Here is a 12932-nt window from a genome sequence, read left to right as displayed (position 1 = left end):
TCATCCTGTTTGTTCCCCGGCACTGATTGGAAACAGACAGCTGTGGATTGATGATCAAATACATCTTTACAATGTTTTACAGGACTCATAGTTTGGCCTTTTCTGCACACAAACCCGGGTAAAATATGAAGAAAGGCTGTCAAACAAGAGCAGGCAGGACTCCACAGAAGTCACGGAGTTCAGATCTGAGTAGGTTTGGTGGCAAAAATGTGAACGTAAAGTCAGATTTCTCTCCAAACGTCTAATTAAAACCCAGAGAGCAAATGAGAGAAATCTGCCTCATCCTGAAGCTGCAAGAATTCAGCTGCAAAACTTTTGCAATGTTTTGATGTTTGTGGAAAAAACTATAAAGCACCAGGCTCCCAACATGAGGACATGTCATCCTGTTGTGTTAGTAGAGGCAATTATTATGAATAAAAAAACTAGAAAAACTGCTAAAACTTGCATTTATCTGATCATTAGTAACTTTTAGGCCAATTCAATAAGAACCACTGTGGAAGGTCCAAAGTTCCTCATGTGGCTCGAAAGCTGCAGGTGGAAGACCTGTGTGTAAAATGTCAGTAATAATGATTAAGAAACCAAAATAGGCAGATCATTTCTAAAAATAAAGATTTAGAAGGATTCAACAAGTTCAATGAAAAAAATTATTAGTTTTGAAACTGAAAAATGGAGGAGATTTCCTGTTTGACGTAGTTTATAGAGAATCCAGAGAATTCCCCTGATGCAGTGGATCTGAGCAGAACCTCCAGGCTGCACGGCGTTAAAAACAGACACAGTTCTGTTGTGAAAGTCGCTGCATGAGTCAGGAAGGTTTCGGTTCATCATATCAAAACAAGATGCGGTTCTTCCTCCGCCTCCTGCTGGCTCAGCCTCAGCTCAAGAAGTGGAAACAGATTGTTAAACAGTAAAACAACAGGATCTGTGATTTTAATCATGTTATTGATTATTAATGCAGTTTGTTGTCAGCCAACTCTTATACAGAAAGTATCCATGATGGTTTAGAGTTTTGTTAACTCTTTCTATGACTGAGTGAAAAACAGGCACAGCCAGCAACTGGCAGGACTATGAGATGAATATAAAAATGTTTATGTGGCACAAACAGAAACAGGGAAGAGAAAGTAAATTACTCTCTGAACAAAATCATGCGATTTTTATCATTTTGTTCTCCATTTCCTATCAACAAGAGTCGATTTCAGCACTTTGGATGTGAGAAGCTTCAGAAAGCTTTTGGCTCCGATATTTCTTCACCAGGTCATGCAGGCTGGGTCCATGATGTGTGTAGCTGTTACTGGACTCTCCTAGAAACAAAACACACATTTTGTTGACAAAATTGCGGCAAGTTGCCTCAAAGTTTTAATAAATCATTGTACACAAGATATATGTTGAAACAAGCTAATGTGATTGGCTTCTGATTAGCTAGAGCAGAGGTGTCAAACTCCAGTCCTCCAGGGCCGGAGTCCTGCAGGCTTTAGATGAGCCACAGGCACAAAACACTGGAATGAAACGGCTTCATTACCTCCTGCTTGTGTAGATCAGTTCTCCAGAACCTTAATGACCTAATTATTCTATTCAGGTGGTTCAGCAGAGGCTCGTCTAAATGTTGCAGGACAGCGGCCCTCCAGGGGCTAGAGCTAACACTATCAGCTAGCGCTAACATCATTAGCTAGAGCTAACACCTTTAGCTAGAGCTAACACCATCAGCCAGTGCTAACGCCTTTAGCTAGAGCTAACACCGTCAGGTAGTGCTAACACCATTAGCAGTAGCAAACGGCAAAACAAATGAAAAGATAATGAATGGATGCTTAAAGTGAGAGTCTTTGTAACAAACCATTCTAATATATTTGAGAAAATGTTTTGATCCCGATGCTAACTGTAAGCACAGTTAGCATAATCAGCGTTATGCAACGTTCGCTCTCCTTTCAGGTCGGCGTTTTCAAACTGCAGCAGCAGAAAAACCAACAAGACTCTCTCCTCTTCCTCTGTTTGGTTCTCATCTTGTCTCCTCTTTATTTCTCAATTTCCTTCTATTTCAAAGCATTCTAGTTCAAACTGGAAAGGCTGAAGGTTGCTAACTGAGCAATAAATACTGTTCTGGCTTGATACAGCTAGCTTCATAGCAACTAGCGCCATCTACCCAGGATACATTGCAGTAGGAATGACACGGCAATGTCTGTGTGTTTTATTTAAATTAATAAAAACTAGTTTATCTGTTGATAATGTGAATCAACAGATTCATATTATCTGTTGAATGTGTCTCAGATAAAGTTTTAAACTAACAGTGAATCCCTTTGTAGTCGTGGCAGTTTTCCTGTGATCAAATGATGAAATCTGAACTGTTAGATGTGTTACCAAACTTTTTTATTGCGGCTTCCCATCTTCCTGCACCACCCAGCAAAAGGAAGATACATGGTATAATTTACTCGGCTCTTAATCAGCGCAGCTGTTTTGCATTAATCACGTTGCATATGCGCACTGTCAGACTGAGAAAACCATTCCCAACCACGTCCTTCAGCAGGAGATAAATCCAGTTTGATTCTCGGTCAGAACCATCTGGTCTCTGCAACCTGCAGCCTTTTTCCCTCTTATGCCTTCAAATTCTTTCTAAAGTCATGAAGGTCAAGTCAAACTCAGTCAGTTTGCCATGTGGCCATGCTCTGCTGCTCTGTGCCCAAAGAGGCTGCAGCGCAGGAGGAAATGAGGGGATGAAGAGAAATAAAGGCTTCTGAAAACAGCAACTTTCTGCAGAATCTGGAGGAGCCAGGAAAAAAGGGTATAAGTAAAAGAAAACATCTCAGATATATGAAGTGAGAAAGGCAGAAGATTGTTTTAGACATGAAGGAAGATTTATAGAATTCAAATTAAGACAACTTGGTTTTGCAGATATTTTAAAATAAATCTTTTTGCTCAAATACTGTTTGTTTTGTATTTCATTTCAAAGTTTCAAACACAATAGCAGTAGATTTTACTTGTTATTCTTCTCTTTAAACTTCTAACTTTATTTAATTCACAAACATAGACAAGCCACCACCAGGCTGCTAATCTGAAGTTTCCTGCTTTGTACATATGGTTGCTCACTTCAGTTGCATTTGAGGTTTTAAACAAGAAAATGAAAACATTTTGAATTTAGTTGAATCTGCAAATTTTAAGTTGATTTCAATCTAAAAAAATGAGCATTTGTATTTGTTCAGTGGCCCTTTTCTTCCCTGTCTGCAGCGAAGCTTTAACTTACGGTGACGGTGTTGAGAGGAAAGTTATTATTTTGCCATTTCGTTGTCCAGGCAGGGCTTTTCACTCTCCTCATACAACCTAGAGTTTTGATTAATGCGCCATTTAAAACCACTTAGCTCACAAACTCAGAATAAAATGCGACTGCACTTTGAATCTTTAGTAAAACATTAAAGTTATAGTTATACAATAAACACCTAATTGTCACCTGGAGATGTTGGATGCAGTGTTTGTGTGAGGTCTGTTCATTACTACTATTACTTCAAATCATGTCCATGTGTATAAACAATCCATCTCCAAGCATTATTTTGTGATGTGGCCCTACAGCAGTGAGGTCAAGCTGAAGGTAATTTATTGCACAAACAGTCTCAGAATTACTGCGGCCATTACGTCACAGAGCTGCGGCTGCTGCTGCAGCTGCTGCAACTGCTGCAGCACGAAGGAAAGGCAGCGGAGATTCAGTCAGAGGAGATCGATCAGATCAGGCCACAGGGCAACCAGTAACAAAGTTTATCTTATTTGTTAGTTTGATTTTGAACTAGGAAAGGAGAATATATTATTCCTTTTCATTTTCCAATCATTAAGTCTCCCCACATCTCAGTTTTTTCATTTCTGGGAGGTAGAAATGTCTTGTAACCCAAATTTGACATATTTTTGATTATTTTTCTAATTATTCCACTCATACATACAGATACAGAGCTTTTCAAAAGTAATCACACCCCTTAGACGAGGGTTATTGTGTATTTTCCTGGCGCATTGTGACATTTTATAGCACAATGTAACTAAAGTTGTTTCCATCAACATTTTTTATTTTGAAGTATCTGATAAGGAAAGATTGATGGAAACAGTAAACTTAGTAAAACCTTGTGAGAGATGTAAAGATTCCTCAGACATGCATGACTGAATCAAAGCAACACTGCAGGTAGTTTTTTGGTGAGGGAAGAACATTATAACATGATGTAAAGCTTTAAAAAGTTGGTTTACATCATTCTGACCCTTAACTCATATTCTATTACAATCACAATCTGTAGAGTATGTTTATCTTTTTTTCTGATGATCTAAACAAAGCGCTCATCATTGTGACATGGAGAGGAAACAATGTTTGGTTTTAGGACTTTTTTACCTAGAAAAATCTGAAAAGTGTGGCTTGTATTTATATTTACTGAGTCCTTTGTGACCTACGCTTAGCTGCAGCTACAGCTGCTGCTGTATGTTTAGAGTTAAAGGTTTTAGTTTTCTGCTACCTGAGCTGTAGCTCTCTGCAGCTCCTCCAGAGTTACCAGGGATCTCTGTGCTGCTTTTCTGGTTATCGCTGTCCATCCTGTCAGTCCAGGTGGACGTCCTTGTCCCGGTAGATCTGCTTGTCTCCTCTGATGCTTGTTCTCTGACACCAGAACCAGAACAGCTGCATTTATTCAGAGATTGAATTTACCTCAGCTGATTAAAGAGACATCTCAAGGCAACTGGTTAATAATTACATAGAAAACACAGATTTCAAGGAACAAAATGATTTTTCTTCTATGAAAGGCAGAAATGCTGATAAACTCAGCAGCAGACCCGGAGCTTGTCTGCTGAATGAGGCATTTTTTCCACATCTCTAACCAAAATGGTGATCAGATGTTGCCCCTCCCTTGGCCTACATACTTCTTGGTCTTGACATGATTGCACCCGAGGCACTTTTCCTGTACTTATATCTCCATGACTCATCCGTCACACTGATTATGACTTTGCCCATTGGCACCAGCAGAAATAAACATCTCGAGCCACTTCAAAGCGCCGGCTGCTCCCTCTGACATCGATGGCCACAGACCAGACGCAGGGACAGGCTGTTCGGCCGATCTGACAACGGGGCGCTCGTATCGCTGAGGCTCTGCTGTGACGACTCAATGCTCCACTACGGCTAAAGAGCATATCATGTAACACTTTGAATCATCTGCAGGATCAGATGTTTGTAACAGAAGCTAAGATGACTGTGAGGAAATTCAGCGTTTGTGTTTTTTGGAGTTTTACTCCCTGCATGTCGTCACTCGATGAACCACAAATCATTCCCTGCTAAAATATTCAGTATGAACAGACAGGCTGCATTATTCATCAGCACTGATGTGGTGAAATGTGAATTTCTAATCTCATTACGTCTCCAGTCTAAACACATCAGCTTTAGACAGTATGTCAGCTCTTTCTCAGGAAGCTCCATTATGTGCTGTTAGCTGATCGGATCGATTCGTTTTCAGAATCCAGTCTTCTTCGGCAGAACTCAGTCAGCATCCAACATACTGAGTTAGTAATTAGGAAATCTTCCAAACGCTCAGATTTTTCAGGATTTTTCTACTCATCTCTTAAAGGGACCCAATAGAATTTCTGTCAGTTTTAGTTTTTGACTTTTGTTTCCAGTGTTGGATAAACATCCACTAATCTGCTAATTTGTTGTTTAGCGCTCTTGTGTTTTTGAAGCACACTTAGTTTCCCCTAAATTAATGTTTCAGGATAAATTCTAATCTGCTAATTTACTCAGTAGTTTCTTAATCTTTCAGTTGAATAAAGTTTGACATCTGTGATGAAGTTTTGGTTGTCGACTATTAGAGATGAACGTTTATGTAAAATTTGTGTTTTGCACATTGCTGTACAATTTAGGTCTCAACTGCTTCTAAAAACAACCAAAGGACTTTAAAGAAAACTCTGCCGTGTTTTTGGCAGTAAGTTTATGTTTTTTGGTGTCTGGAAAATGGACTGTTTCCAAAAGCTCCTGATTAAGTCACATTCAATAAGCACCATACCGTAACCTAGCAACCCAAACTGAGTTCCAGCACGTTTGATCAGCTGGTTTTACCGCTGTACAATGGCTGCTGGAAAAGGTCAATGTTTTGTTGTTGACTTGCCATCCAGAAACCACTTGCTGCATTGTTGTTAGTTGTGCAGAAGGTTCCACTTCTGCTTTTCAAAGATGTATGTTTATATAATTGCGTATCTGTTTGCAGCCATTTTCATGTGCAAATGTAAACGATGAGTTGGATTTAAAGTGACAGAGGCCCTAAAACAACTCACTCTATTGTTTTAGGCAGACTGAAATCTTATCATCTAAGAATGGTTTTGTGCAGAAAATGTCATGAACATGTTTTGTATAGTCCATAGGCTTGTCCTAACCTGTTCAAGGAAGCATAGTAGAAAACTTCAAGTAGTTAGTAGCTGCTGTGCACCAGCTAAATATCTCAATGATAGCTGATCGGGTCCTAAAATGGTCATTTGTGTTTGCTTCAGTACCCTGCAGCTCTGATGAACCTCGGAGCGATTCTCCACCTCAACGGGAAACTGCAAGAAGCCGAAGCCAATTACCTCCTGGCTCTTCAGCTGAAACCAGACGACACCATCACCCAGTCGAATCTGCGTAAGCTTTGGAACATCATGGAGAAGCAGGGCCTGAAGACCACGAGTCCCTGAGATCTCCCGCCCCGCCCACACGCCATCTGCACTCCAGACCCGGGGAGACGGGCGGCTTACGCGCCCTCGTTCTGTTTTCTCATCCAGGAGAGAAGGAAGAGACCGAGGGAGGACGTTTGGATAGACATTGTGCCGCTCAGCCTCCCCCACTAATCACCTCTGAGCTCTGCAAACACCTCAGGCCTGCAGCTTTGCTCAGGATTGCTTACAGTCAGGAAGACCCTGCGTGGTATCTGGATTTCTTTCTGCAGATTTACTGCTTTCGTTTTTTATTCAAGAATATTTCAAGTTAAAGTGAAGCCACAGGTTCATCGCTGCCGCAAAATGAGGTATGAAGAACACAGAGGGGAGCACTGAAGGACTTTCTGTCAAATTTTAGTTTCACTTTGTGTTTTTTCTTGAAAATGAAGGAAAGAAGGTACATATGAAGACATGGACACAATTTAACTTCTTAAAATTTAATTTATAGTCTCTGCTTTTAAACCTTCTCATTTGGTCACTTTAATCTGAAATTGCACCACATATTGATTCCTAAAGTAGCAACTGACCTGATATTCAGAGAAAAACATAAAAAGGGAATGCAGAGCAACTATTTCAGCACAATAAGAGTCTCTAACTAAGGCCTGCAAAGGGCTGCAGTTAATCTAACTAATCTGTTTTAGCAAGCTTTGAAATCGTCTTCATTACCAGTGGTATTTTTATTCTTCACTTCTAAATATTAAACGACCATCACCATTAAAAGCTGAAAGCTTCAGGTTGCAGATGGAAAGCCTTCCCAAAAGGAAATGCTAAGCTAACACTAAGCTAGTGTCCAACTTTTATCCTTACATGGATCAACACAGTCACGGCTCGATGAAAGGGAAATGTTTAAATGCCTTTATGCTTAGGTAAAGTTATGTCATTTGAATAAATATTAATATATAGCTGCCATGTTTTAGTACACAGAACAACACAGCAAACTGTAGCTCCTTAACTGAGTGAGTTTGGCTTGTTACTATACAGTAAAGGGTTTTTTGGTATCCTTACAGCTGTTCTCATCTGTATATATTTGTTTTCATATATTTGGTTGTTTATGTCAGTTTTTAGTAAAAGAAATACCACCTTCATAAAGGTTTGTACAGTATTTGTTATTATTTGTTGGCCCCAGTCCTACTCATACAGTTATTGCTCTGTTACCTGTGATTAGTGATATCCAGAACCAGAACCAGTGGTGGGTACTGTTGTTAGTAGCAGAGCTCATTTTTTGTTGAGCGTTTTAGCATTTTTGCTAACTTTGAAAACTCTTAGCACACTCAGCTTCCCTTAAATTAATATTTTCAGATACATCCTGAAGCGCTAATTTAGTTGCCTGTTTTGGAAACTTTCATTTAAATAAAGTTCATCATCTGAGTTGAAGTTTTTGTTATCGACTGTCAAGAATTCTTCAAGTAGTCAGACATTTCTCTTCTTGCTCTTATTTTGAAGTTTGTGAAGACTGTTCCACTTCCTGTCCTCACAATTGTTTTTCTCAAAACATCAAAAAATAAAATACAATGATTTCAGAGCAGTAATTAATATACATTTACCTTGAGGTGCATATATAAGGTGCATATATCCAGTGTTTTTGTATCCACTTATGTTCTTCACTCACGATGCAGTGCAGCAAATGACGTTCATTCTTTACCCAGAATGCATTGCTGTAGTTCTACAGTAAACAGTTTAAAATGTCCAGTGTTTTCTGACTGAAGCCCTACCTTTAGGCAAAATTAGCAACAGAGTTAGCAAATTCAACAACTATAAAACTGAAACCATGAGTGAAAAATAAAAATTCCTTTGTGAAGAGCAAACCGTACTGTTAGGCATGTAATGACAAACTTCACCCTGTTGAGGGCGATGTACTATGTTGTAACACATGTGTCATTGACACATGTTGGGTACCAACATGGTTGAATTTAGCGCTTAAGCATTAGCTTCTGCTCAATGCTTTGTCGGTGTAGCAAGTTACCAGAACTAATATTTATGATCAGTGCTTTGCGGTCAGTTCAGCTAACATTTTTAATTAGTGGTACCCACCACTGTCCAGAACTAAACCCAGGTACCAGATCGGACTCCAGAGAGAGGCGTTGTTAAATGATCGAGATCAAGACCTCAGATACTTCCTGTTGAGACTCTTCATCCAGCTGGACCATCGGTGGGGCGTGGGGCGGCGTTTTGTGCTGTCAGCTTTTAAATATCCCGATCTATTCTCATGTTTATTACAAGACTAATATAGCACATTTCCTTTTGATCTAGCAGGTCTGGGTTTCCCCCAATGAGGCCCTCTTTATGAAGGTGATTAGAGTTTACTGGGGAGGTTCCAGTCAGTCTGTTTAAAATAGACAGACTGGAAGCTGAATATTGTTCTCATTTGTCCCCACAAACAGCCGAATCACTTAAATATTCTAAGAAAATTTCTGAGTTTATAAAGCACAAAAACAACTGGAACAAGATTGAAATATGTTACAAAGTGAATTAAGAAATCTTTATCGAACTGAGAATAAACATGCTTGTGTTGTTTTTATTTTACTGCACTTTAAAGCTACTATTGAGGCTCATACAGTGCTCTGAAAAAGTATTTCCTTCAAAGATTTCTGTACTTTTTTTTAGATTTATTGTCACTTAAATGTTTCAGATTTATTAAACAGACAACCTTTCTTTCAGACAAAGATAACTGGACAAACATAAATAAAGTACAACTAAAATGATGATTTCACTCTGGTCTGCCATTTTGTAATTTGCAGATAGCGGAGATTTGATTAGCTTGTTACGCAAAAACTTTTTTCTGCCAAATTGATTAAAAGATGTCAACAACACATGACTTATCCATCCAGCCTTTCATTTTGGAGTCAGGAAATGTTGCCACATTATGAATGAACACGTGTTGTAAACAAGGCACAGTTAGAGTTAGCCAATGTTGGCACCAAGAATGTCACTGAATGCGTTTGGATCATGGGTTCCCCAAGACAAAATCTGCAAAAACAAAGGAAATCCATGACCTTGTTTAGTAGTTCTGCAGCAAATACTTTATAAACAGAATATAACGATATCTACGCAGCACCAGGAGAGACTAAATCCAACTTTCCTGCACAACAAAATGTATTTATGGGCTAAAAACAGCTTTTGCATATCTCCAATTTAATATACTGTGCTATGATAAACATTCGGTTCATACTCAAAAACCCTCCAATATGGCTGAAATGACACAATTTTTCAGTGATTCGAAATTTCTCCCCAGAGTTATTTCCACATAACCTTTAAATGCCTTCATTAATTGAAATAATCATTTATACTGTACACTCTGTTGTCTGCATGTATTCAGGTTATCTGTGCTGATTTTAAAATTAGTTTGATATTCTGAAACAGCAAACATGAAAGAACCTGTAAGAGAAACTTTTTATAGCACTGTATGCAGCGTTGATTCTAATGAAGGGTCCAACTGGGACGATTCTGATCCCAACTGTTAACAGAACCATCAGAACCAACAGTTGTGATCCTGATCCCAACTGTTAACAGAACCAGCTGGAACTGTGTTGTTTTTTTCACATGTAAAATGAAGGAAGATCATTTGATGGAGCTTCTGCGTGTTTCTGGTCGTTACTGAAGAAAATTCACAAACACGGCTAATGTAGCTATTTACACAACACCTGCTTCAGGAGGCTGAGACTTTGATATGTGGAGTTATATGAAGCAGTCATATTGTCGTCTGCACGGTGCTTTCTTTACTGTGATGGTGGAAAGGAAACGTTAAGAGTTCACGTTGATTTCTCATTACTAATTCCTGGTGTAAATATTTAAAGTGTTGAGGAAACAAGATTTTTAATGTCTGTAAAAGGTGTGAAAAGAAAAAGTGTTTCACTCTGTGTCTCTGCTCAGGGATCTCAAGCAGTGGGCTATTGCAGAAACTTGTTCACAGAGAATTTACTAAATTAAAATTTATTTTTGAAATGTGTTGTATTTGTATAAATTATCAGGATTTGTAGCCCTGTTCTCCTTTTTTGTAAAATAAAAACTGAACAATGTGCAAGAAGAAGTCTTTTCATCCTGTTTTTTACATTACATACATTTGATAGTTCTGCTCTCTGGTTTGGATGAGCGTCATAAAACCAGAGGCCTTCATCCTGGGATTAGCATGAAGACGAGCACAAGCATCAAAGTGTCTCCGTCTTACTTTTGTTTAATTACAGGTTGGTATTGTTCACCAAGCACATATGTATGATTACCATAAAGTTTTTATCATATGTTTTTGAGAGTGAAATAGTAATTCTACTGTGTTAGCATTTTGGAGCTAACATGCTAGTTTCCTCGCTAGCTCAGCGGCTAACTGCTAATCTGTTTGTGGCTACAGAGGCATAAATCATGTATTTCAGTTAGAAACGTATAAATTCAATGAGCAAAAATCTGCTCATTATGTTAAAAGTTATGCTTTTCATGCAAAATAATAGTTCAGGATTTTTAGGCCATATCACTCTTGTATTCAAACATGTAAAATAGAAACACAAAATAGGGAAGCGGAGTATTATTTTTATTGAGTGCACATTAACAAGACATGTTTTATGTACTAATAAGTCCAGTTTACTGTATGTGTGTGTTGGGGGTCCCTTGATAATATCGCTTATCAAAACAAAAACTACCTGCCAGGTTTTTAGTCCGCAGCTTCAGTGATGTAGCTTTTTATTCCTGTGGGATATTAGAGTTCATGTGGCGCTCTGCTGTGGAGCAGCGTTTACGGGCCATATAAAGTCTTCTCCTCGCAAATTTGCTAAAATGTGTCATAAAATCATCTCAGCTGCATCTCTGCCGCGCTTTGATCTTTCAACAACAAAGCCGACATGTAAATAATCCCATATGGAAACGGGGCAGCGCAGTGTGAACACATGGCGGCCCAGACCCTGCTGATCAGCACCGGGCCGTTCCTGCGAACAGAACAGTCTGCCGTGGTTCTGCTCCCCTGATCCGAACTCTCCACGGGGCCCGGCTTTCCTCATTGGACCGGACGCCGCTCACTCCGTCTCTTTTGCTTTGACTCTTCTTCTTATCACAACAAGAAACTGAGTCTGTGGAGAAACAAGAACACATTTCATCTTTCATGTTGTAGAAAGCAATTGAAAGATTAATTTAAGAGCCGCAAATCTATAAATTATGTGATTAAAACGTAAAATTCTAGAGCACCGGTGTCCAAGCGTTTTGTCACAGGGCCCAAAATCATCAAGGATAAAGTACTCAAGTTCATGGGCCAAAAAAAATGTCAAAAACCACAATAAACAGTATTTTTTATTATGGAGATAAATTAGGCTTAAACATGGTCAGTACTATAAAACCTGACTGGCACTCAGAATCCAAAAAGCTTTTTTTAAAAGGAAGAAAAGGAGCCGTTGAAGTTTCTCTAACTTTTTTTGCAACTGCATCAACAAACAGAACTGCAGATTTGACATATTAATCTGTAACTACGGGACACATTGGAAGGGATTCGGACAAACATAACCTTCCTTCTTGATCTGTTGTTGATCAGCAGATTGAAATTTCTCTTTGTTGTGTTGTCTGGTTTTATTATAAAATCCCTTTAAACACATGGCCTTTTCATTAGCATCATGACCAGTTCCATGTTTCAGGTTATTTTTGTTCATTCAGTAAAGTAAACCAGCATGTGTTGAATGCTGTTTCATATATAAGTGAAACTTGACCTCCAAGAGCCTAACAGATCCATCCTGGCAGAAAATTCTTCTTTAGGAAAACCAACGAAGCAGACACAAACTGTTCATATTTATTTATATTAATGTCAGGAAACTTTATTGAAGAAATTATGTTTCTGAGATTTCATGACCTGGTTTGCCTTCAATTCCTCCAAATCCTAAACGTTTGAGTGTTTGAGGTTAATGGTAATAATCATCCAGAAAGATCCTCATTCACTGCAGCAATTCAAACAAAATTGAAACAAAGACAATCTGCAGACCTGGTTTTAGTTTGTTTGTTCAAGATTAAAGGAGAATAAAAGCTGGATGCTGTTTCTCCATGTTTGGTTCTGCTGTCTAACTTTTTTACTCAGACCTGTGAAACACTGTTACAGTAATCAATGTGACTAAAGATCAAACATGGATGACTTTCTCTAGATCTTACTGAAACATTAGTCCTTTAATCCTTAAAATGGTCCTCAGCTCATAGAAGGCCGACTTTGTGACTGTGTTTATGTGGCTCTGAAGGTTCAGGTCAGAGGTCAATCCCTGATCTCCAGTTTCCAGCTGTAATAACTGAAGCTG

The 12932-nt window shown here is 38.8% G+C and overlaps 1 protein-coding gene across 1 annotated transcript in view; it reads left to right on the top strand.

Annotated features, from left to right (window-relative positions):
* The window catches only part of LOC102226718 (transmembrane and TPR repeat-containing protein 2), a 91524-nt gene extending 80827 nt beyond the window's left edge, over nucleotides 1–10697 (top strand). The window contains exon 12 of the mRNA XM_023348459.1: nucleotides 6481–10697. Within this exon, the coding sequence (XP_023204227.1) occupies nucleotides 6481–6660 (180 nt within the window). The 3' untranslated portion in view covers nucleotides 6661–10697. The remainder of the gene's footprint in view (nucleotides 1–6480) is intronic.
* The last annotated feature ends 2235 nt before the right edge of the window (nucleotides 10698–12932 follow it).

This window comes from Xiphophorus maculatus, chromosome 2 (assembly GCF_002775205.1).
Source record: "Xiphophorus maculatus strain JP 163 A chromosome 2, X_maculatus-5.0-male, whole genome shotgun sequence".
Taxonomy (NCBI): Eukaryota; Metazoa; Chordata; class Actinopteri; order Cyprinodontiformes; family Poeciliidae; genus Xiphophorus; species Xiphophorus maculatus.
This window is presented reverse-complemented; position numbering and strand designations above follow the sequence as displayed.